The sequence below is a fragment of the Xyrauchen texanus genome, chromosome 3 (assembly GCF_025860055.1).
Source record: "Xyrauchen texanus isolate HMW12.3.18 chromosome 3, RBS_HiC_50CHRs, whole genome shotgun sequence".
In the NCBI taxonomy this organism is placed as follows: Eukaryota; Metazoa; Chordata; class Actinopteri; order Cypriniformes; family Catostomidae; genus Xyrauchen; species Xyrauchen texanus.
In genome coordinates this window covers 16,308,235-16,333,518 of record NC_068278.1, presented here as the reverse complement: position 1 = coordinate 16,333,518, position 25,284 = coordinate 16,308,235, and the positions used below count along the sequence as shown (strand labels likewise).

At 37.2% G+C, this 25,284-nt stretch overlaps 1 protein-coding gene across 2 annotated transcripts in view; it reads right to left on the bottom strand.

The window, feature by feature from the left end:
- Positions 1-25,284, bottom strand: part of abr (ABR activator of RhoGEF and GTPase) — a 225,662-nt gene that overhangs the window by 172,112 nt on the left and 28,266 nt on the right. The window contains exon 1 of one of the 2 annotated variants that reach the window (XM_052113117.1): positions 11,242-11,544. The exons of the other annotated variant lie outside the window; for it this stretch is intronic. Within the exon in view, the coding sequence (XP_051969077.1) occupies positions 11,242-11,302 (61 nt within the window). The 5' untranslated portion in view covers positions 11,303-11,544. Of the gene's footprint in view, positions 1-11,241; positions 11,545-25,284 lie in introns of those variants that run through there. 2 annotated transcript variants of the gene reach the window in all.

Here is a 25,284-nt window from a genome sequence, read left to right as displayed (position 1 = left end):
AAGAGGAAATCTTTATTTCTTGAAAACTGGTTCAATAATGGGGTGATATTAGTAAACCAGCTATTTGATAGTGAAGGTAATTTATTTAATTATTCCGATTTTGTTTCAGGATACCAATTCCCAGTATCTAGTAAAGAATTTAATATAGTTTTCAAGGCCATCTCTTTGGAAATCTGTATGCTGTTTAGAAACAATAATAGTGCTACAGTGACTTCTGTTTCTCCCCCTAGCCCTGAATCTACTGTGGTTGGTTCTGTTTGTTTTTCAATACATAAATCCAATTATAAATTGGGTCATTATTTTTGGACCCTGTTACTTCAATTCCTTCCTCCATTTCTTATTGGAATAACCTTTTTGATGATATTAAATGGTCATATGTTTGGTCACTTCCTCAGAAATTCTTTCTAACTAATAAAGTTAAAGAAATATCCTATAAAATTATTCATAGATTTTATCCAGTTAAATACTTTTTAAAGAAATTTAGAAATGATATTGATACTTCCTGCTCTTTTGTGAAGCCTCCTCTGAAACTGTTGATCATTTGTTTTGGGAATGTCTTTTTACTCGGTCTTTCTGGAACAATATTGATGCTCTGATTGTCCAAAAGGTTTTATGTAACTTTTCTTTATCATATAGACACATTCTTTTTGGATTTTATGTTAAAGACAAGAATCTAATTAATGCATGTTTTTGTATAAACCTTCTTTTATATATTGGAAAGTTTCATATCCATAAATGTAAATATATGAAAAGTAAACCCCACTTTAGCTTTTTCAAAGAAGAATTGAAGAGGTATTTAAATACAATTTCAACTTCTGTTAACAAGAAAGCAATGAAAACATCCAGAATTAGTGCCATGTTTAATATTCTCTCTTAATGTTTTTTTCTTTTGTGCCCTCCTCTTCTTTTTTTTTTTTCTTTTCTTTCTTCTCTTACTCGCTTTTCTTTTTAGACTATTGTTGAATATATTTAAATTTCTTTCACATTTCCTCTCTTAACTTTTCCTTTCTGAACCATAATTTCTCTTTTGTTTTGAAAGATTGTTTATATTTCTTGTATGTATCGTCTTGTTCTGTTTGTTAATATTGCAATAAAAAAAAATAAATAAATAAAAAAATAGTATTCCATTTGAGTTTTGGCTGGCTACATACGCGACGCTGAGAAAGTGAAAAAGCAGATGTGGTAATTGAAATTGCTATTTAAATATGACAGGGCCAAAACTCGTAAGATATGGGAAACACAGTTGCAAACGGACTTTGCTTTTCCATTTGAAATCTGGCAGTCACTGTGCGTTCGCTTAAATGAAAATGTAAACGGTAATGCATGATTTGCAATTGCGTTTGGATTATGTCACATTTTATGCGTCCACAAATTGAAAACGCAATTGCAAATACAATTTGCAATTCCTTTTGAATAATGTCCGGAATATCATTCCATAGTTAGGATCAGTTATTGGGTTGCATTTATGTCTGTGTAAACGCCTTTTACAAGAATTGTTTAAAATGTACCTTTCGATTTGTTATATATTTCTTATCAAAATCTGAAATGATCTCATCATTTGGAAACAGGCAGCTGAGGGCAGTAAATCCAATAAGAATTGCATTTCTAGGGGCCTTGGTATCTCAGAGAGTATGACGCTGACTACCACATTTAATCGGTTGCTAGGGAGGGTACAGTCATATGGGGTAACTTCGTTGTGGTCACATTAGGGTTTCTCGCTCTCAATGGGGCTTGTGATAAGTTGTGCATGGATGCTGTGGTATCATGCACAGTGAGCCACGTGATAAGATGCGCAGACTGATTGTCTCAGAAGCGGAGGCAACTGAGACTTGTTCTCTGCCACCCGGATTGAGGAGCGTAACCGCTGATGAAAATTGAATTACTGATGAAAATTTTGCTAATAGCACCACACTCTAGTATGGTACCGAAATTCGCAACAAGATGATATTGTACCGTTTTTGGGTATAGTATTATTTGGTTAGTACCGTTACAGCTAGCAACCCTAACCGATATATCGGTAAAACTAATATATCGGCACCGATAGTTGCTTTTTGGAGTGATCAGTTATCTGAAAAAAATCTGTGCAGATATTTTTTATTTCTGTTTTATTATTATTATAATTTTTCAGTTTCCGGTGCTGTAGGGTTCTACAGTTAGAACGCCTTTGTTCTACATAACAGTGGTATCTTGAGCAAAAATAAAACAATCACTGACCCTGCATGGAGTTTATTCTGCCAAAAGACTATGCTATGGACTGAGCTGGACACTTAAGAAGCTAATTTAAAACACAGACATGCCAAGGTATGTATACAGTTCACGTTATCATTGCACATAGTCATGGTACAATAGATAAATAATTTAAGACAACAAAAATTTAATAGTTGGTGGTCTGACAATTACATTTGTTTTTAATAAACCAATTGCTACATTGGAGAACTGCATGTTTGCCAACAATATGTACAGAATGTGAGCATGAGCGGTTTGAATGGTTAGAACAATGTTACACTGTCAAGGATGAAAACTGCTCATCTTTCATGTTAATTTGAGTGTATAGGCACCGTTAAACTATTGATGAATAAAGATCTACTGTTGATGGACACCTGCTCATACATTAATTATTAGCCTATATGTCAAAGTTTATTTTATAGTGTTAATAATGTAATACATTATTGTAAGAGCGCATGTTTTGTTCCCCTTGTGTGTTTGTGTGTGCTGAGCACAGACAATTCAAAACAAGAGTCCCCAGTGTATGGAGGTCTTGTTCATAGTTAAAAGTCCTGCTTGTTATGCACCCATTCTTTTTTATTTCTGTAATAACTGGGATTTTGGTTGCATGATAACTTGCATCTGGGATTTTATAAATGTTTTACTCTTGATGCCTCTATGACTGGGCCTGTCATGGTAAGGTTATTGTTTTTTCTTACTATCGGCCAATTACTCTGTTATTCCAATTACTGCATTTTTCCCAATTTAGTTATCGATATCTGCAAAATAAACGATCATCGACCTCTACTTAGAAGTGGGATATTTCGACTTGGGCCAGTAAGCAACCACCCACAACACCCAAGCTAGCGCCACATATTTTCTTCCAAAATGTCAAAATTTTGTATTACTGTTATTTTGCTTTCAATTCTGTTTTGCCTTTAGACAGAAAGGAACTTTTAGCATGTTACAGTCTATAACAAGTTTAGTCATCTCCAAAACATCATAAAAATAAAAAATGACCACATCTGAAAGGCTGAATGATTACAATGAGAAAGGGGGTGGGGGGAGAAAGAGATACAGACAGAGATGAGAGCTCATGTGGTGAAAGCGTTCCACTATCCTCTCTCTCCCTTTCCACCTCCCTACCCCTCCATTGCTCCTTTCTCTTCTCTTCCTCTTGACTGGCCTGAATGCTTAATCATGCCTCGATTCCCTGAAGTAAAGACAGGCCAGGGACCCATTGGCTGAGCTGTCTGGTGTGTGGTCTGTGGCACTGCACTGTGATTGGATAACATTTTGAGGGCAGAGTTAAGAGATCCCTGGTTGCCAGCTGGGAAGGGCAGGGCATGTCATGTCTTCAGCCATGACAACACACACATGCAAGCTCCTTGGAGGACAAAGAAACCCAAAAGGCAGACCAGCCAAAGAGATATAAAATGACACATGCAAAAGGGAATACACAAAAAAAACTAACATGAACATATAAATGCTTAATACAATTTAATATTTTTTATTATAATTTATTTTTTTTTTTTAGAAACAGAGGGGAAATCATATAGAAGGCATCTAAAAAATAAAAGCTGTAGTGCTGTTTTCACACCTATCAGATTGAAAGTAAAGGAATATCTTTATTCTGAGATGCAGAAAAAACTAAGCTATAAGACTCACCATTGAGCAGACTGATTTCAAACTAAATACCCATAGTTGAACAGTGGACACAATAAATCACATATCACCTTCTTTCCTACGCCTTCTCTAAAGTGGTAGGCGTTAGTTCTCAGGGGATTCATGTGATTGAGTACAGAAACCAAACAGGCCCCTGGATCTGTTACATAAGTCTAAGTAACTCATTTAAAGCGGACCCTGCAGGACCTGAACACAGCATGAGACTCAAATGAAGATACAGACCCACCAAGATCAACTCAGCACAGCATTACATAAAAGTAAAAGAGTGATCATCTCTACATACCCTCCATTCGTGATCTAAAAAACAGCTCTGAGGTTGCTTGAATGAGTCTCTTTCTTTCACTCTCTCTTTCTCTCTCTCACTCAAACAGAACACTGCTCTCAAAAACATGTATTGTTTATGAATAATTGATTAAACAGTTGACTAGTGTTCTGTAACAACAATATACTGTATATTCAATGGTGACTGAGGTTCCAATGATAATTTCTACTCTCAGACAAACAATTCAACACACATCAGCTACGTCCACAAGAATCTATTCATAATCCAATTTACAGCTCAATCAGAATGAAAAACAATAATACAAACACCTCGATCTGGGAAAAAAAAAATATTTGATTGAGCTCAATCAGAATAAAATTTCACATTTGAAAACGGCATTTTCATAACTCTCTCAGTCCACTCTGCAATTTTCCAAAATTTGCTCGTCCACACTTAAACATATGAAAACTCGAAATCTCTCGCATGCAAAAAAATGTGTCTCAGTGTGGACAGATGGCCAAAACAGAAATAGATATCTTTTCAAACAAAAATGTATTAGTGGAATTGGCATTGGGAGAGCATTTGCGAAAGCTCAGTTTTCGCTGACAAAAATGCCGCCAGTGTGGACGGAAGGCCAAAATGTCGAGAAAAGGATGCGTTTTCAAACAAAAACATATTAGCGTGGGCGTGGCCTTGGGATTGTTTTTGAAAAGCTGTTTTTGCTGTCAAAAATGCTGTCTCAGTGTGGACGGAATGCCAAAAAATAAAGAAACAAAAATGTATTAGTGTGGATGTGGCCTTAGTGAGAAGTTTGTGGGTTATTGATTGCTGAGTTTAGGGTAGATTTAAACATAAAACAAACGGTGCATGCATTTGAAAACACCAAGGTGGGAAGAGTGCCACACCAGAACCATTGATCTGAGAGATCTGCTAGGATACGGCTGAGTGCCTCTCTCTTAAAACACATTGTTGTAAGAGCATGGCTGAAAATGATTAATCTTGTTCCTCTTCTAGAAGTGAGCTCCATTCCGCCCGCAGAAGAGCAGCTCACTCCCAGTTTTAACAATCCCCTTTACAGCTGAGCATAAAACCAAAGACAGCCATCTCTCATAAAGACTTTACTGCCGAAAGCCATCTATGGGAACTGAGCTCACACAAAAATTTATGAAGTATCTGGGAGGCTTACATAGTCAGTCCACAAGGAAAAGAATGGGACACATTCTCAATAAAATAATAAAATTAAACAAAAGTTGAGTTCTATCTGGTTGACAGACATGGACTTGCATTGAAAGTCTATTGAGCAATCATTATGCATTCCATATGCAAGTGCATTACTGTCAATTTATTTTTGTGGTTGTTTTTTTTACAAACTGAGGGATGAACCGAAATTATTTTCTGTGGTAACCAATGGTTAGGCTGCAGTGGGCCTACCATCTGCATCCGCTTTCTGATCTTGGCTGACAATTAAATTTCTTCTACTGTTGTATCCATCCACTTAAAGGTTTGATTTGTTGCGCATTCTGAGAATCTATTCTGTTCACTACATTTGAGTTGTTATCAGAGTTACGTAGACTTTTTGTCAGGTCAAACCAGTTTGGCCATTCTTCGTTGACCTCTCTCATCAACAAGGCATTTCTGTCCGCAGAACTGCAGCTCACTGGATATTTTTTGCTTTTGGCACCATTCATTCTTTTTGACACTTTTGGCAGTAAATTCTAGAGACTGTTGTGCATGATAATTCCAGGATATTAGCAGTTACAGAAATAAACAAGCCTGTCTGGCACCAACAATCATGCCAAGGTCGAACTCAGTGAGATAAAAAAAAAATTCCCCATTCTGATGGTTGATATGAAAATTTACTCAATCTACTGACCCGTATCTACATGATTTTATGCACTGCTGCCCATATGATTGGCTGATTAGATTATTGCATGAATAAGTAGGTGTACAGGTGTACCTAATAAAGTGGATGGTGAGTGTATATCATATTTATATTTATTTAAACATAACCATCACAATTATTTAATATATAATTACTTGATTTAAGGGGCTTTCTCAGCAACTATTTATATATGCGCTCAATTGTGATTAAATAGATTTATTCATTGAGATATCATGAAATTACATTACTTGATGGAAAAATTTCTTAATGTATTGTTGCTAAATCATAATTAAAACTCCTCTTAGCCGTGGTTAAATTGCTGTAATGCACGGCTTCTCTTACTTTAATAGACCCTGACCCTTGCACACCTCCCAAATCACTGTCAGGAGCCTCTTGTCAGGAGGATTACAGGGGCTCTAGTGCCCCTTAAATACTTGACATCTAGTTTTATATTTAGTACTGCATTTGTGTTCTTCAATTGCTGTTTTGATAAATGCCACTAACACGGAATGTACACTCATATAAACTGGTTTGCTGAAGAAATGACCGTAAATGTCAATGCCCCGATGTTTCTCCGGCAGTAGGTATTTCCTCTCTCGTCCTCTCTTATGTAACAGAGCTCCTCTGATGCTACTGTACAGTCACGTGACCACAGCTGTGCTCAATATTGCTTTGAGCCTCTGAAACAATAATATATATATATATATATATATATATCAATCAGATGTCATTTTTGCTTGGTGGATGAGAAAATGGGCAAAAACTTTTCCAAAAGACAAAGGAAGGGACTGAAACAGTTTGACCAGAGCTGCTAGACCTACTTCACACACACCAGTGGGGATTTCTTTGAGACTGCAAGGGACGCTCAGCTTCCCCTATAATGTCAAAAAAATAACTGGTCAAATATGTACTATTGTGTAAACAATTTATTGACTAAAAATGCGTTAGAACACGTTCATCTCGAAGACGAGTTCTTTCAGAATCAGCTACATTACATATAGCAGGTCGGCTGACTCGATTTACTTCTCATACATTCCCGTAGCGTCAGTGCATTTCCCTGTTGAAGCCGAGCGTCCATTGACTTCAATGGGGCTGCTCTGAACAGTTTTTTCAGTGCTCGAAAATAGATGGTCATTGGATAAATGCTGCGATTATGTCCCGCCCATGGACACTCAGCGTCTCTGGGGGTGAATGAGGAGTGGGCTGGCCCGGACTCGGGCTTCAGCGTGATGATTGGAGGATCTGTCGAAAGACTGCATCTCCTTTTGATTGACAGCGAATCTGTACTATAAGAAGTCACTGAAGCTATTTCACGCTCAGTCCCATCGCGGATTTCTCAAGTGTAGTCGAAAGACAAACTGCTGCAACCTATTTCTTTATATTTGTTTGGCTGAAATTGCTAGTCAATTTGCATAATACATTTCACACAATTATACACCACATTCCTTGTTTCAGTTTTACCAAGTTTAATATATTTTGTTTTAGAGCGTTCGTTCGTTCGTTCGTTCATTCATACAGTAGGCTAGGCTAGCGTCGTACGGGTGAAACTGCGCACGATGGCAGACGGTGCTAATATTGTCGACCTGATTTTGGCAAAGCCATTTGAAAGTCTTCCTTACGAGGAAAAAATTTGAATTAAACAGCAGGGCAGATCAACACCTAAGATTGATTTAGTGCAAAAAATAGGGTAAATAAGTTTATAATGTAGGCCGAAAATGAGCTTCCCCTCTTTGAAAGACCAGCAGCCGCCACTGACACACACACATTTACACACTCCAACTCAACGTCTGACAAAGTTCTCTGCCTCTCAACCATTCTGAACAGAGGAAACCATGACAACAGAGAAGAGAAAGAGTGTAGATGAGGAATAAAAGCAGACAGGAGATGATATCAGAGGCAGATGGAGGGATTGGTGTGAGGAGGAGGAAGAGAGAGAAAAAGCTTTCACAGAGATGAACTGAATATAAGGCTTTAATAACCTAAATGAATCCATTTACATTTCAGATGCAGACTTTAAATCTAGAGATAAACAAATTGTTAAAAAGGAATATATTAATATGACAAATCTACTTTCTGAGGCAACATAATACTCCACTGGCATATTAGGAAAACATAAAACACAATTACATTTCCCGCTGTTAATATACTCTTGCTAATATTGATATTAGCCTCTATGGAGATGTGACAGCATTTGAAATGTACATCCTTTATTAAGCTGGAAAGCCCTTTTCATTTTTAATAACACTCATCAATAATTAAACATCTGCACATTTAATTTTTTTTAACAAGGCTGTACACCTTCAGGACAGAAAAAAAGGTTATCAGTATCTGCCAAAGCAATCCAGACAGTGTTTTTGTTTTGAACAAAGCTAATGTTATGTTAATGAGTTCTGAGGTAATTTGTTAAAAGCCTAACAGCTGACAGAGACACTGTCACAGAGGCATTGAGGAGAGAAAGCTTTGTTTAGGGTTTTTGTTTTTAAAAGGGTATCTACACTAGTTAGGTCATCAAAAGCAGACAAAAGCTAAATAGATTTTTACCTTTCTGAAGTAATGCTAAAAATATTGCGGTGTCCCACTGCTCTCTTTTTTGGTCTAAAATATCATCGCCGTGTCTTGCTCTCATTTACATCCTTAGTCATTCTCTCGCCATTTTACTTAAATGTAGTGTGCTTTACTGCCATGACAAAAGCTAAACATTTGTATTGCCAAAGCAATGGAAAATAAGTAAAATAGTAAAAGTCCAAATAGAATAAACAACCGGCACTGACAAATAAAATAAGTTAAAAGAGTATGACATTTAATAATAAAAAATAATAAAAGGAAACAAAACTAAATGAATGTAAGTTAAATGAAAAAAGCACAAAAAGCAAAAACAAGCTAAACAAAAATAAAAAAATTAATAAAAACATAAAAAGTGCACAGTAAAATTTAAAACGATCATAAAATAAAAAAAAAATCTAATTAAATACAAAGATAAAATACTTTGCACAATAAAACCATTTCTTGTTTGTCAAGTAACAGTTTCCTGCTCCACACACTGCTTTAGACACACTCAAAAAGGCGTGTAAGGATGTAAATAGAGGTTGATAAGGGGGGAAATCTAAGAACGTATTTTGGGAAGTCACCCCTTTTTCTGAATCACCAATTATATACATTACCATACATACACACACACACACACACACACACACACACACAGTCGCACATGCACAAACAAACACAAAATCTCAGATAATTCAGTGTGAAATTACAAGGGGAGGGGGATGTTTGTGCGAGATTAGTCCTTTCCTGGTTAACTCCTCAATGGATTCTCCATGCTGAATGGAATAAGCTCTCCCTGCTTGCTCGCTCCATTGCCCCTCCATCCCCTCTAGTGTGATCTGTCCGATTCTGCCTGCCTTTCTCAATTTAATGTCCTCTGAAAGCTTTTTATGTAACTCAACCTTGTAGCTGGAGCCGATGAACGGCAGGCTAAACAACCACAACAAGTGCACGTCCTGAGTCCGGCATTACCCACAAACCCCTGCTGACTGACTGCTTCAGCCCACATTTCCACCCAGAGATAAAGAGTCCTTCTGACTGTCAACTGCACATAGTCAACACAACATCTGAATATTCATGTTTGGTCTCATTGCTGAGTGTGGAGTACAATATTGCAAATGAAAATGAGTCATATGATACAAAAATGGTACTTTAAGAGGAATGAGAGAAAGGAGAGAGGAATAAGAGAAAGAGAGAAGGAAGTGAGAGCCGAAAAGGAAGAGAGAGATGAGGGAAGGAAGAGAGAGAATTTTGAAAAAAAGAAAGAGACAGAAGAAGAAATGGAAAATACAAAGGGATTGGAAAGAAATGAGGAGGGAAGAGAGAGGACAGAGAGAGATCAAGGTTAGAAGAGAAGGAAAGAGATAAAAAGAAAAGTGGGACAAATATAAGAGAGGAAAGAAAGGGAAATACAGATGGATGGGAAAGTAAGGAGAGATGAGCGATGGAAAAGAGAGGAAATAAAGGGAAGAGAGAGGGAGGAGAGAGGGCAGAGGAAAGAGAGGGAATACAAATGGAAGAGAAAGAGATTAAGAAAGGAGAAAAATGAGGGATAAAAGAGAAGAGAGGGATTTGGGAAGGAAGAGAGGGAAAGAGAGGAAAAAAGCAGGGTGGGAATGAAATGAGAGATGAGGAAAGAGAGGATAGGAGGAAATAAATAGAAAAGGAAAGGCGGAAAGAGGGGAGATAAAAGACAGTTTGAGATAGGAGTAGAAAGATTGAGAAAAGTGAGGAAATAAAGGGAAGAGGGAGAAAAGGAGAAAAATAAAAGGAAGGGGGAGAAAGGAGATAGGAAAGAGAAAATAAAGCAAGGGAGAAAAAAGGGAAGATGTAGGGAGGAAGGAAAAAAGAAAGAGGGAGGGAGAGAGAGGAAAGGAGGAGGAAATAAAAGGAAGAGTGAGGAAGGTGTGAGGGAAGTGTGGAATAGAGTGGTGGTGGCGTAGTGGGCTAAAGCACATAACTGGTAATCAGAAGGTTGCTGGTTCGATCCCCACAGCCACCACCATTGTGTCCTTGAGCCGGGGGAATTGTCCCTGTAATAAGTGCACTGTAAGTCGCTTTGGATAGAATCGTCTTCCAAATGCATAAATGTAAATGTAAGACCAATAAAAGGGAGGAAAGAGTAAGTAAATAAAGGGAAGAGAGTGCACAATTAGATAACAGAGTGAGAAGAATGAGAGATAGAAAAGAAAGGGATGAATTATATGGTCAGCTGGACTTTTCACGTGCATTAAAATACTTTGGCTCAGTGATGGCATTGCATGGTAAAACCACTGTACTTCGATAAATACCATGATACTGTTTAGTATCCGTTTACAGTCCTCAAAAGGAACTGCTTTAAAGCATATCATCAAGGTACTATCATCAACATCATAGTGTCTTATGTTGACTTTCCATGTTATATTTTCTTGGTTACAACATGATACATGTTTTTAACAGGGTTGTGACCTGACAGACTGCGCAGTGCAATACAAACGCACAGACTCAAACAGAAACATCAACAAGCCTGAGAGCATCACCCACATTAGACAGCAAGTACATAACAATGTTAACACATGCAAACTTAAAACAACCAACTCACACACACACTCTAAACCCATTAACAGAGATGACAGGAAACCGAAAATGCTGCATTGAAAGAGGAAATACAGAAAATACATACTGCTGTAGAGAGTATCAATCCAGGAAAGCCTGGGGAGCTCACGAGTGCTCAGGTGCTCCATCCCCCTGCCTGCTGTCTCCTCCAGCGCTACGTATCTTGCAAATGCTCCCCCGCTATCCTTTCCTCACTGACTCTCTCCTTCACCCGCCTGCACTGATCTCCTTATTAGTGTTTATGGATGGAGGGAGGTAAACATGGTTTGAAATACAGAGCCGCTGTGTTGGTGAGGAGAAATCCACGCAAGAGTGTGAGAGTGGGTCTGTTCGTATTGAAGCGCTCACATGTAAGACAACAAACGGGAACCTCACGCTGCCAACGGTTGCTAAGGGAAGGGAAGCACTCCTCCCCTCTCCCTCTCTCCCTCTCTCCCTCTCTCCCTCTCTCCCTCTCTCCCTCTCCCTCTCACTCCTATTCTCTCATTGGCTCTCTCTCTGGGTGTGTGTGTGCAACTGCCTTTTCTTCAGTCCACTGCCTCTCTCCTGTTCTCTTTCAGCCTCCCTCCCTCCTTCACTCACTCTTATTTCTAATTAGTAGTGTTTCCTAACTAAGACAAGGATCACTCTTGCTCAAGTTCAAGGATTTCAAAAAACCCCTAACCCCAAGTATTAAACTTTGGCATTTAACTTGTCCCATTTGTTGCACCTCAAACTTACCTCGAACTGTGCAACTTGAGGATAGATGTATTTTAAGCAACTGGAATTTTACAATGATAAAATGGAAAATCCCATAGACGTGCATTGAATGTAGGACCTGAAGACCAGAATACCATGGACACTTGGGGGTGGACTTTTTTTTACTTGGTCCAGTAAGCATGATCTTAACACACACACACACACACCAGAGCAACCACCTTGAAGACCTTAGCAACCCACCTACTAAAATCCACTCTGAGCACCTTTTGCATCGCATCAGTTTTCAACAAGCAAGTACAACAAACTTACAACTTAACAAAATGCAATAATTCTAATTTTATCTCTCTATACTCTATAAATAGCACTCTCAGACATGTTGATCCTGTATGGATCAATGCTGACAGCACGGTCTCTTGAAAAGAATAAGTGTTTCAACAAGGAAGTGTTTGGATCACAACAGACTTCTTTCATTTAAATGTCTCTTCCTGTCAGACTCACTACTTTTCTCATCTCTCTCTGTATTTTTCTAATTTTCTCATCTCTTCTCTCTCTCTTCCTCCCTCTCGCTCTCTGACCAGCTTTTACATTAGCAATGCTTTCAACAGGGTTTTGATCCGATGTGGTAACAACCCCCTCCTCTTCAGAAAATAGTGTTTGTCTGTGAAACAACAGGGTGATATAGCAAAAAACAATCTCACTATTATATATATCTTATAGAGAATTTTATCATTTACAACCTTTTGTCCTTAAACATTGTATATTTACATTTATTCATATGGCAGATGCTTTTATCCAAAGTGATTTACAAAAGAATAATAATACATTATAATTGATTCTTCTGAAGGAGATAGTAGTATGAAAAGTGCTGCATTACAAAGTTTCAATTTCATCAGAATAATACTACAATAATACTGCAACGCAATATTCCTTTAACGCCACTATATTATTAACGCCGTTAACGCTCATCCTTATATGACCCTTTTAATAAATCAACCACCATGAAAGCAGATGGTGGGAGGCATTATATATTAGAATGAAGTAATCACACAAAAACCACAGTTAGTGCTCGTAACACGAGTTCAGTGACCATTTGAACGCCTGCCTTACACTGCACACCAGAGTTTTAGTGCTGGCCAACGTGTCCAGGAATGATAAAGTTTGCCGGATAAATTGAGTCTCTCCAGTGAAGTCCAAACACAAGTGGTCAAAAAAGAAGCATAATAAGGCCAGTTATAACAGTGATGTGTCTCGCTTGTCACTTCTGATCAGGGGTGTAAAGTAACAAATTACAAATACTCACGTTAATGTAATTAAGTAATTTTTCACAGGAATTGTACTTTAAGTAGTTTAAAAATTGTATACTTTTACTTGAGTTCATTTTAAATGCTGTAACTGTAATTTTGATTGTGTCATGTGAGTTTAACTTGCTCTAGCCTGCCACTAATTTGAAGAAACATATCGAGGTAAATTTCATATTTCTGCTAACTAGATTCTGTTTCTATAATGTGTCTGTAATTTAACTTTCTATCACTGAGATTATTGAGCTGCTGTGAGAGATTAAGGCAATGTTATCAATAGGATTGGGCGATAAAACAATCTTGTAAAAAAGAAAAAATGAGAGAGATCGATGATAATCTTTCGAATAATTTTTTAGACTTAGCCTATGTTCTACACCTACACCAGAGGCGTTCATTACATCGATCGTGATAGCAAGACAACCACTGGTTGGTTGATCTAGATAAAATAAAAAAAGATTTATTTTTATTTCCTGATGTCTGTAGCTGCGTGTTTGATTGACAGGCGGCTGCCGGCTAATGTTTGAGCATTATTGCGGGTACATGCCTAAATGATCGAATACACTTCATAAATCCGCCAATGCCCGTCTCGATGAAGCATTAATGTAAACTTAGTCGGTTTGGTCTAAAATTAGCGTAAACAGTGTGACAAAAATCATATTTGCATCAAAATGTTGAATTGAGCACTTTCTAGTAGGCCATGTCATATAAAGGCTATTAATCAAACAGCAAGGAAATGAGAAAACCACTCACTACTTTTGGCTGAATAACTTGAGTAGCTTTAAAAGTTTTAATGTAATAGAATACATTTTTTATTTTAATAATATTGTTTTTATATTTTTTTATAATACTGACCCCTGATGTAGAGAGTGAGTTAATTGTTATAATAAATTACCAGGAAAGTAGAGATGATAAAATAATTTATAATTATGCTTCGCCTTTATAAAGTATCAACATCTGCAGAGCAATAATTCAGCAGAACATCCCACCAGTCTCAAACTTCAGAAAATTGTGCATCATGCATGAGAATGAGAACAAGAATTTCTCAGCTTAAAAGATACAAGAACTAAATCAATGTTGAACATTATATCTCAAAAAGGAGAACAATGTGGCCCCCCATGTGCTACTTATAGAAATAATTCACTCAAAAATGAAAATTCTCTCATCATTTACTTCCAGATGTGCATGACTTTCTTGCTTCAGAAGAACATGATTAAGTTCAAACGTCTGTGTACATTTCTGATTAATGACGTTAGAGGTCGACCAATAGTGGATTTTGCAGATACCAATAACTAAGGTGGAGGTAAAGGCAGATAACTGATTAATACTGATAACCGATTTAAAAAAAATAAATGTATAGAATGTTAACAAAAATGTCTTAGTCTTTCCTTACTGTCATGGGTACAGACACAGAGACAACAGTCAAAAATGAATACAATTCCAGCTGAAGTTTATTATTCAACCAAACTCCCAATAAAAACCAGAAAAATTGGATTTTGTGCAAAACGCATGACTTTTAACTATAAACAAGCCTTGACACACACCAGGGAGTCTTATTTTGGAATGATGAACACTTGGCTCAACCTTTATCAAAATAAGCTTTTTATAGTCAATACATTTACCAACAGAAGGATATATATATATATATATATATATATATATATATATATATATATATATATATATATATATATATATATATATATATATATATATATGCAGCTATCGGCAAAAAACGAAATGAATCACAGACTCCGTTGTCTTCTGAAGAGATCAGATTAAAAAATTATGTCCTAATTTACCAAAAAAAACTTTACTTCCACTCGGATCTTGCTTGAAGATGCGAGCATGCATACATCAAGTGCAAGGAGGATGCGTGAACTAAATGAGTAAATGATGAGAGAATTAACATTTTTAGGGGAATTACTTCTATAGCTAGCAACACAATCAGAAGGAATATTTCATCGCTCATGAATATTCAACATACTGCCCAGCCATATTGTGCGTGTTTACATGTTTTCAGGGGACAGCAGGAACGCTAAACTAGACCCTAGTCTCTAGACTAGTCCCATAGTACCTCAGGTACAGATGCCAGAAAACATTAAACAGTGGAGGAGAGGAGATGAGAAAAGGAGAAAACCCCACAGCAGGAGGCTGGTTCAAAGACATGAAAGAGTGAAGGATGCAGATAGATGAAGAGAGAGATGCAAGAATCCACAGAGGAGTGCCCATGTTAAATCTCCTGATCTGTTCCTCTGGAAGCTCATCATCTCATTCTCAATAATCCTGTAGAGGTTGACAGTGTTTGTGTTCTACTCTCTCTGTCTCACTGGATGAGAACTGAGGCATCCATCGCACACACACACACACACACACACACACACACACACACACACACACACACTTCGGGTTTTACTATCCTTATGGGGACATTTGGTCCCCACAAAGTGATAAATACGCGCGCACGCACACACACGCACGCACACACACGCACGCACACGCACGCACACGCACGCACACGCACGCACACGCACTCACACACCAATGAAGGCATGTTTCCAACAGTTTTTACTAAATTAACACAGGGGAGAAAAATGTTTTCATTTTCATTAATTTGCACATTTATCCTTATGTTTAACAAACAATCATGCATGGAAGCTTAATAAAAATCTTATTTACCTTCATATATTTTTACTAAAACATTTTGCTTTGTGAACGAACAAGATGTGCAAAAACTACTTCAATTATTTTTGGAATCCAGATGAATATTGCATAGTACCAAATTATTACTGTGGAACCCAGTTAAGATTATTATTATAATATAATACTTATTATTTTATTCAGGATAAGATTTGTTAAAGATAAATTAAGATATTTCTGTCCTATTTACTTCATCCCAAACTGGGTTTTTAATTTTGACACTGCAAGTGCAGTCGTGTTTATATCACGTTCACCAGGAGCTTTTATTATAACAAAGTGCAAAGTTTGTTTGATAGTTGTGAATTTCAAATCTTGTGAACCGCTGTCAAACTCTCCTTTACTCTTCTGCATTTGAAGATTTGTATAATAACTTTCCTTACTATGAAAGGCACAGACATAGAGTCTAAAAGCAATAAAAACCCAGATACAGTTTATTGTTCAACCAAAATCCCAATAATAACCAGAGAAATTAAGATTTTGTGCATAATGAGGAACTTTTAACTATAAATAAGACGGAAACTCACCGGGGACTCTTATTTTGAAACAACAGATATTTGACTCTGTTACAATGCATTGTGTAAGTATTTACCAAATAAAGCATTTCTTCCAAAAAATTATTCACAAGATGAGGAATAAAAAATTAGGTGAGGGAAAAATATATTGGCAATTATCGGCATAGGTTTTTTTTCCTCTGATAACCGGTTGTTCCAAAAAGCAACTATTGGCACTGATCAATCGGTAAAACCGATGTATCGGTTTACCTCTAGTTCATGTAGACTGATTTTGACTGACTGAACAACATAAATAAAATTAGCTGTATGCCTAAAAGTAGTTGGAGCTCCAGGTCAAACCTACCGATGAAGTGAACCAATTGCAGTAAGGTGTTTAGCAGCTGGTAAGGATGCCCAGGCAGGCTGTTAAGAAACACTCAAACAAATGGCCAGATTTTGTTCTAAATAAAGTCACACCCCTTCGTTCTTCATTTTCGTATGAAGTATATTGGGGCCTTTAGGAACGCATATAATCAGGGTCATGTGAACCCGAAACCAGCATAATTGTTCAAGGAGTCCTTAAGATCGATAAGTCGACTAGTCGTTAAGGAAACCCACTGACCAGCTGATTTTGAAAATTTGTAGTTTTGCACATCAGTACTTTAAATGTGAGTGAACAATAACCTAGATGCCACAGAGTCAGGACATATGTGTGCCAAGTTTTTTTCCATGTGACCCAAGATTTTTATATTATTGTGGGTCAAACAATATATTTGTGATTCCATTACTGAAACTTTTCTTATGAATTCTGAGCTATACATCAAAATGCTCAAATTGGTACAAGTGCATGAAACATAATATGTTGTGACATTCAATCATGTAGTGAGATGGTATGTTTGCCTGCCATGTCAGAAATGATTAATCAGTCACACCACACCATATAGACTATAACTACACAAGATGAATTGCTTATACTTAATCATCCATGCAAGTATTGTTATTTTAAATTAAGGTAGCAACTCCAATTGCCTTTTCTATATAACTTTTGTTTTTTCACATGAGACATAGTACAGATATCAGGTGGTGAGACAATGAAAACGGACATGAAAAGCATTAATGCTAATCCTACAATGAGAAAGGAGACAGTAAATAGATCAGAACCAGATTTCTGTGGCTATAGGAGAGAAATACTGCCAAACTAAAATGTTTTACTTTAAATTTGTGAATTCATAGGTGATATATTTCACACTTATATTATATATTTGATGTTATATTATGAAACTTAAAACTGGTATTGTTCTCTATCAATATCAATCCAGGACATTAAATGCAGTTTTTTTCTCCAAAATAAAAAATAAATATGCTGTAAACTAATTTTTCTAACATGCTATACTGTATATTTGGATCATTGTGCATTGTTTTGATATGATGCATCAATGTCTTGGAAGAACCTCTGACATACTGAATGTCTGATTTTCTGTTTATTGTAATACACATACAAATAATATTCCAAGTTCAATACAAGTTAAGCTCAATCTACAGCATTTGTGGCATTATGTTGATTACCACCAAAAATTATTTTGTCTCGTTCCTCCTCCTCTCCTGAAGATATACTGTACATTTTACCACTGGAGTTGTATGGATTACTTTGTTTCCTTTATGTGATATTTGGAGCATTAAAGTTCTGGTCACCATACACTTGCACTGTATGAACCTACAGAGCTGAAATATTCTTCTAAAAATCTTCATTTGTTTTCTGCATAAGAAAGAAAGTCATACACATCTGGGATGGAATGAGGGTGAGTAAATGACAAGATAATTCTCATTATTGGGTGAACTGTCCGTTTAAGTTGGAATAGTGAACCTGGAATATTAATTTAATGAAATGTTATTAAATGCAAAATATCATAACGAGTACCCATGCTTAAATATTAGCAAACATTATCTCTCCATAGACAACAAGCATTATCTCTATCCCTCATTAAGACACCTTAATTAATCTCTCTGAACTACAAAGACAGAACTCTATCATGGATATAGCAATGAATAAAATCAATGTTTACAAGCACTCACTTCATTGCACTGATAAAGATGCTAATTAGCAGACAGAGAGAGAATGAACTTCATGCTTCACGCCTTGGGCATCAAGGAACCACTGTTACAAACCCTCAAAAGACAGCCCTCTTCCCCCTGCCCACCCCCACATGTACACACATAGAGAGGCATGGGTTGTGATAAGCCAAGCTGAACAACTTCAATTAGGACACAAAGGCTCTGGGTGGATTTCCCCCCAAAGCACTCCCAGCACGCTGCCGGCACTAAACTCCACACAAAGAACACCATCGCACACACACACATACAGTATACCCGCTTATAAAATAGATTCATATACTGTGCTCAAACACCTCAAAGTTCATACTTAAATATATAAACCGTTAGTTCTCACAAAAATCCCCATACAATGAAAGTGAATGGTGACTGAGTCTGTCACTCCCTAGCATTCTGTCTGACATATTCATTTGTGTTCCATGGAAGAAAGTCATATGGGTTTGAAACAACATGAGGGTGAGTTACACACACACACACACACGATAGAATAGCAGTGGTCTGGCCAGAAATTATCTTTCTTTAGACAAAGCTTTTAAAGAGGCTCCCATAGACCCCAAATCTCTCGCCAGGCAGCATGTACTGTACAGTATGTGTGCACATAAGCATACATCCATGTATCTAAGACAGAGCAATCTCTGCACAATCCACAGTCTGTGTAGGAGACTATTCAAAGTGACATCCTTAAAACAAAGAGCAGGGAAATATAGGTCAAACACACACACACACACACACACACACACACACACGAAATACAGACGGAAACAAACGTGTCCATGTGCGTGCGTGTAAGGCTCGTGGAAAGGATAAGTAGCAGCTCATCAAATATGGATCTGGCAGAAAACACATCCACACACACACACACAGCTCTTTGTTTCTGGATGAAGGCCAACAATGCCACAATGGCCCTGTTACAAAGATGGTGTTGAACAAAGACAACACTGAACACACATTCATAAGAAAGGTCATCAAAAATGTATTTTAGTATGATAAAATGAAAATTAAAGATCATACATACAGACACACCTGGACCACCAAGAATGCAAGGTGGTGGGAAAGGCTGATAACAGATTAATTGGCCAATGGTTATTTTAATTGATTTATAAAATGTAAAACAAATATATATATTCTTTCTTAACTATGGCAGGCAAAGAGTCCAAAATGAATAAAATCCCAGATGCAGTTTTTTTGTGTAAGAACAATCCCAAATTTAACCAGAAAAAAATTGGTACATAACACGGGGCTTTTAAGTATAAACAATACTGAAACAAACTAGAGACTCTTATTTTGAAATGACAAAAATGTTGAAAACTATCGGCAACATCGACATATATTTGCCCATAACCGATAGCTCCAAAAAGCAACTATCGGCACCAACTAATCGGTAGAACTGATCTATCAGTCTACCTCTAATTATGTGATGATTTTCAGCAGAACCTTCAGTCTTATTAAAACAACAAGCTCCAAATCAGTGCACCATGTCTTTCTCTCTGGGACAGAGACATGGCTCAAAACACCAGGCAGTTCTATCTTTCAAACTTCTAGACAGAGTGCAGCTAATGGAACAGAACACAGAGTCTTCTTATGCAATGGTTCTGGTGTTTCAGAGTACATGACAAGTACTCTAGTGATCACTTCGAGCAGACAAAATGACCAAAATGCCCATCCCTAATATTTAAATGATTGTGCTTGGATTAAAATTAAAGTATATTTGGGAGAAATTGTCACTCTTTCTTTAATTCTTTTAAAAACAATTCACAAGTGTCGACATCATATTTTTCCGTTTAACTCTAGCGCATAAACTTGCATAAACTATGTCAATACTCAATAAAATTGGCATTAACGCAAAAATATAGCGTCACATGACAGAATTTACCCCAGTCGTTAGCCTGTGTTAATCATGAAGACATGAAGCCAGTTTATTATATGTGAAACATCACTCATACTCTTATGCATTGGTCTTAATGGCATACCTGCACAGATCCAATGCTGCAAACACATCTGTGTCATGACACTTCCAGGAGTGCCAACACAAATATCTCATATCATGCGATTAATTTAATCACGGTAGCCATCCGTTTATTTATTAAAGTTTCTTTTTCACACCATTCAAAATAATAGACGGCAGTCAAGGAATTAGCCCACAATACAAAAAAATACATAATTTTTAGGCACAAAGATGTTTTAAATTAAATACACAATACCAGGAGAAAAACATCAGTGTGCTTTTCTGGAACATTAACATATAGCCTAATTCTATTAAATTAATGTTTTTCTTACTTTTGAAAAAATGCCGCCAAAATTGTAATAAATTACTAAACGAAAAAAGCATCATTGCTATATTACTGCTATATTGGTCCTGATGTTGCACCTATTACAGGACCAATATTACAGTCCTATCAGATGGATAACTGTTCTCTTTTGATTGCAATTCCTTGTCTTCTGATTGCATTTATTTGTGTAATTAAAATGACATTAAGCTGGCTAATTTCAATGAATTGTCTCAATACTCTCACCATTTTACAAAGACTTCAGGGGACAATTCAGACACAATTAACGATACACACACATTTCTGTATGGAAACAGCATAAGGGCAGGTTACTTTTGCGATAAACCAAAACTTATGCGACAAAGTGTTTTGGTTTTTTTAAGCATGACGTCAAAAACGCACACCATTTTTATCGATAAACGGCCATTTGAATAGAAACATTCCAAGAACTTAAATGTGTCTGCTGTGGCTACTTGTGTTCGGATTTGTAGGGGAGGCTCTCTGTTTCATGACGGCATACATCAAATCACTGTGTCAGTGAGTTACCGCATGATAATAAAGTGCAACAAAGTCAGAAAAGTCAAAGCTTGTTTTTTCTCCCAGATGTGGCCGAAATGTAATCCAAGCACAAACAAAAAATGTCAAGCAGAATTATCCTTTATTTTAGTAGATTACCTGTATTAAAGGAGCTTTGGGTGTTCATGATTCTCATCTGTTTTTATATCAGACACACTGAAGAAGATCCGTGAAGTTCTCGTGATTGTATATGTATCCGCTTTTTAAAATTTTCAAATCAGGCGGTTATTTCTTTTTAAACCTGAGATGTAAACAGGATGGATTAGCGTTTACACCTCAAATGCAATGTGGCCACATGCGTTTTTGACTACATTCGTATGTGGTTATTGTGATAAGATCAAAAAACATTTTAGACCTCGTTTAGACCTGTATTTATGGCTGAACACAAGTGATCGGATCACCCAAAAAGCATTTTCATACCAGGTGAAAACGGGTCATAGTCACAAAGTCCCTTCTTTTGAAACACAAGTGGTCACAGGAGACACATCTGAGACGCATTTTACTACCCAAATGGCCAATAAATAATTTATGCTTGATCCCGCTGAGCGGTCAGAAAGACATTAACATGCTCTGTGGTGGAGCGCCTGTTATAAACACTGACTAGAGGTGGATTTCACAGACCCAAACTGGCATGCCCCTGCTCAAGTACAAACTCCATGCTCTGTACGAGTGTGTCTGACCCACTGACTGAAGAGATCCACACAGGCAGAAAGTGTGAAATTCATATAAATAATAGGGATGCACCGATTTATCTGCCAAACATCGGTATTGAACTATATTTGCCTTGTTGACTGCCATTGGCAAATACGATGTCATTCACCGATGGCAAAGGCTGATGTTTATCTGTTTATATGCGTTGGTTATTTGCGGTCGAACTGGACAACATTTGCTTACCCAGCAGCAAATTTGGAGAAGATCCAACAGTATCGAGTATGAGCAGCATTCATGTAACTATTGGCTAAAGCATTTCTTCCAGTAACCGTTCTAACAGGCGCATTTTCTCACTAAAAAAACAAAACACACCTTTTTTTCCTTCTGCAGTATAGTTCACTTACATATTTATATTGGGAAAACAAGCAAAAAACGTATTTTGTTGCAGTGTATAATGGGACGAAGACTTCTCTCACCTTTTTGTTTACTTCAATCCATCTTTAACTCACAAAAAACAAACTCTCTATTATAAATAAAGCTGCATATTACCAATTTTCTTCACAATAAGAAATGCACTGACATAAATTATGATTCAATAAGTCACGAGTCACATCGCATTATAATCTAGCTGAATTAAGTGTGCGCGCTCGAGGGATGAGCGTCCCCGCGACAGAGTGTGCATCAACCGGGGCTGGGACATTCGCGCAACTCATAGAAGAGGCACTGACTGCACAGAAAAATGTCAGTTTCAGAGTTTGTAGTTATTAACATGATCTGCTTCCATATCATTTGAACTAAAGCCATAGGCAGCTCCACTTATTCCACAACGAGAGTGCTTCTGTATTTACTTTGTATTTTTGCATTATAATTCCCTCATATTTTGCGATCTACATCACCTGAAGCTGTTTGGAAAGTTTAGAGAGCATCTGGACTGCGAGCGGTGTAATTCTTCTTCTCAGTCAGGTGAGAGCTGCAGTGCTGCTCTCATCGTTAGAGTTTAAAGTGATCTCATGTAATGTCAAATGAGATCAAACGACTATTCGACAGCCATAATCTTTTGTATTTAATTTTACATTTGATTGCTTTTATACTCACTTTTATACAGGCTAAAAAAAAAAGTAATTTTTCACAGAAAGAAAGCATCTTTGTCATGTGAAAGAAGGTTATATTAAAAGTCGTTTCATAAATTTGTATGATTGAATTTGTGCTCATTCAAAGATAGTGTGATACAGGGCTGAAAATCTGAATCGGCCAAATTGTTATTTTAAACATCGGTATCGACCCAGAATTTAACAATCGTTGTTACATCTCTAATAAATAATTTCATTATGTGTCAATTATTTACTTAATACTTTGGCCATGGATAGAAAGGTAAACAGACAGACAGAACAACTGAATGACAGACAGACAGACAGACAGGCAGACAGATAATCAACACGACAGACAGACAGAGAGACAGATAAACTAGCAATACAATGACAAACAGACATACAGCTAGATAATTAATAGTGATGTCATAAAATATTTATACTGCTTAATTATCAGCACGTAATCAATATTTTTGAGGCATCGATATATCACAATTAGCCAACATTTAAATTAGAACCCTGATTTGCATACTTTCCAATTCACTCAGTTGGCCTCTAATTAACAGTCACGTTTTAGAGCATGCCACGTCATCCGCCAGACAAATCCGGTGTGCAACCCCCTTTAATTTACCCTGCCACTCACACTTTACCAAAGTTGTGTTGAGAAAATATTTTGAAAAGACAAAGACTATTGTGCAACGAACAGCCCAATTTATATCGGAAAAAAAATCCTGATATATATCAATAATCTTCTGGAAAATAGATACAGATAGATACAGAAACAGGTAGATAATCGGTACAATGTTAAGACAAACAGGGAGGGAGACAGACAGGAGGAGGTACCCCACACAAAACACCCCCTTCCTCCCTCCACCTCCTCCTGTCTGTCTCTCCCCCCCTGGGTGTGAAGAGACAGAGGGTGAGGATGGGTTTTCTGATCGGTGCTCCTCTTCTCAAGTCAAACTGTCTCTGAATCGTATCTGCTCTCTTGAACTGACCGAAGACAAGCCCCTCTGCTGAGGGTTTGACTGTATACATGCCCTCTACCCTCAAACTCTCCTACAAGCACTGGTAGCATGGGCATCTGACTGCTGGGAGGAGAAAAAAAATCAAAACAAAAAGGAAGAAAGAAAGAAGGTGGAGGGGAGCGAGAGAGCGCGAGAGAGAGAGAGAGCGCGAGAGAGAGAGAGCTGAGGGCAATGAATCATAGGGGACGAGGCATCACTAATTAAAACTGACAGGTCAAGTAATACTCTAACAAACACCAGACACGCAGACAACAATAACCCACCTTCCTCCCTCCTCATTAACTTCACCTCTGTCTGTCTGTTCTCCTTACTGCTCTCTCCCTTAAATCACCAGCCCAATCAACCATTTAAAACATTATTTCTGCACCACAAGCATCAACAAATTCCAAAATTTCTGAATTGTTTTAAACAGCTTTCTAAAAAAACAGCCCCCGTCTACCACAGTATTACACTTTAAGGAAATCAATCTACAAATGGTTTACTTCTAGCTGTCTCTGCATATTAAGCTGGGATACAAGACAATATTAAAAAACAAAAAAAACACAGCTTTAAAGGAATAGTTCACTCAAAAATGATATTTCATGAATTCAATGGAATGGTGAGCGGGCCTGTATAGCACGCAGTTAACACCCCGACAATGAACTTAACACTTCCAAAATAAAGACTAGAAAGCACAAGCTGTAACTACAAATAAATGTAGTGGGGGGGTCAAAAAACAATAGGGCCTTAACCTAAATGTTCCTAATTCCTAAAGGTCCTAAAATGTTGCATCCTCACTCCTCAAAACAATGACAATGTCCTGCAAGGCTTATTCACATCCAACAAACATACACCTTGTTGTTTCCCCTGCAATTATTGGCTTGTTTAAATTATAATTAATAATAACAACAACAACAACAACAACAACAACAACAATAATGATGATCAGATAACAAAGCCTATTTAGTTACAGTTAGGTCTGTGCACAGCATCCCAATTTATAACCGTGCTAATGTTTTAGATAAAAAAGCACTGCCGGCCCATTCAGTGGTGACAAAAGCAAGTTTGTGCATTCAGTGTTATCATTTCCAGGTGTCCAATGCTTAATGAAATTGCAAAAAACATGCAGCAATCAGAAGTTTTTCTAAGATATATGAATGTTCTTCATTAAAAGGATTACAATCTATCTGCAAAATCAATTATCAAATTTGAACTCCAGGAAGAACA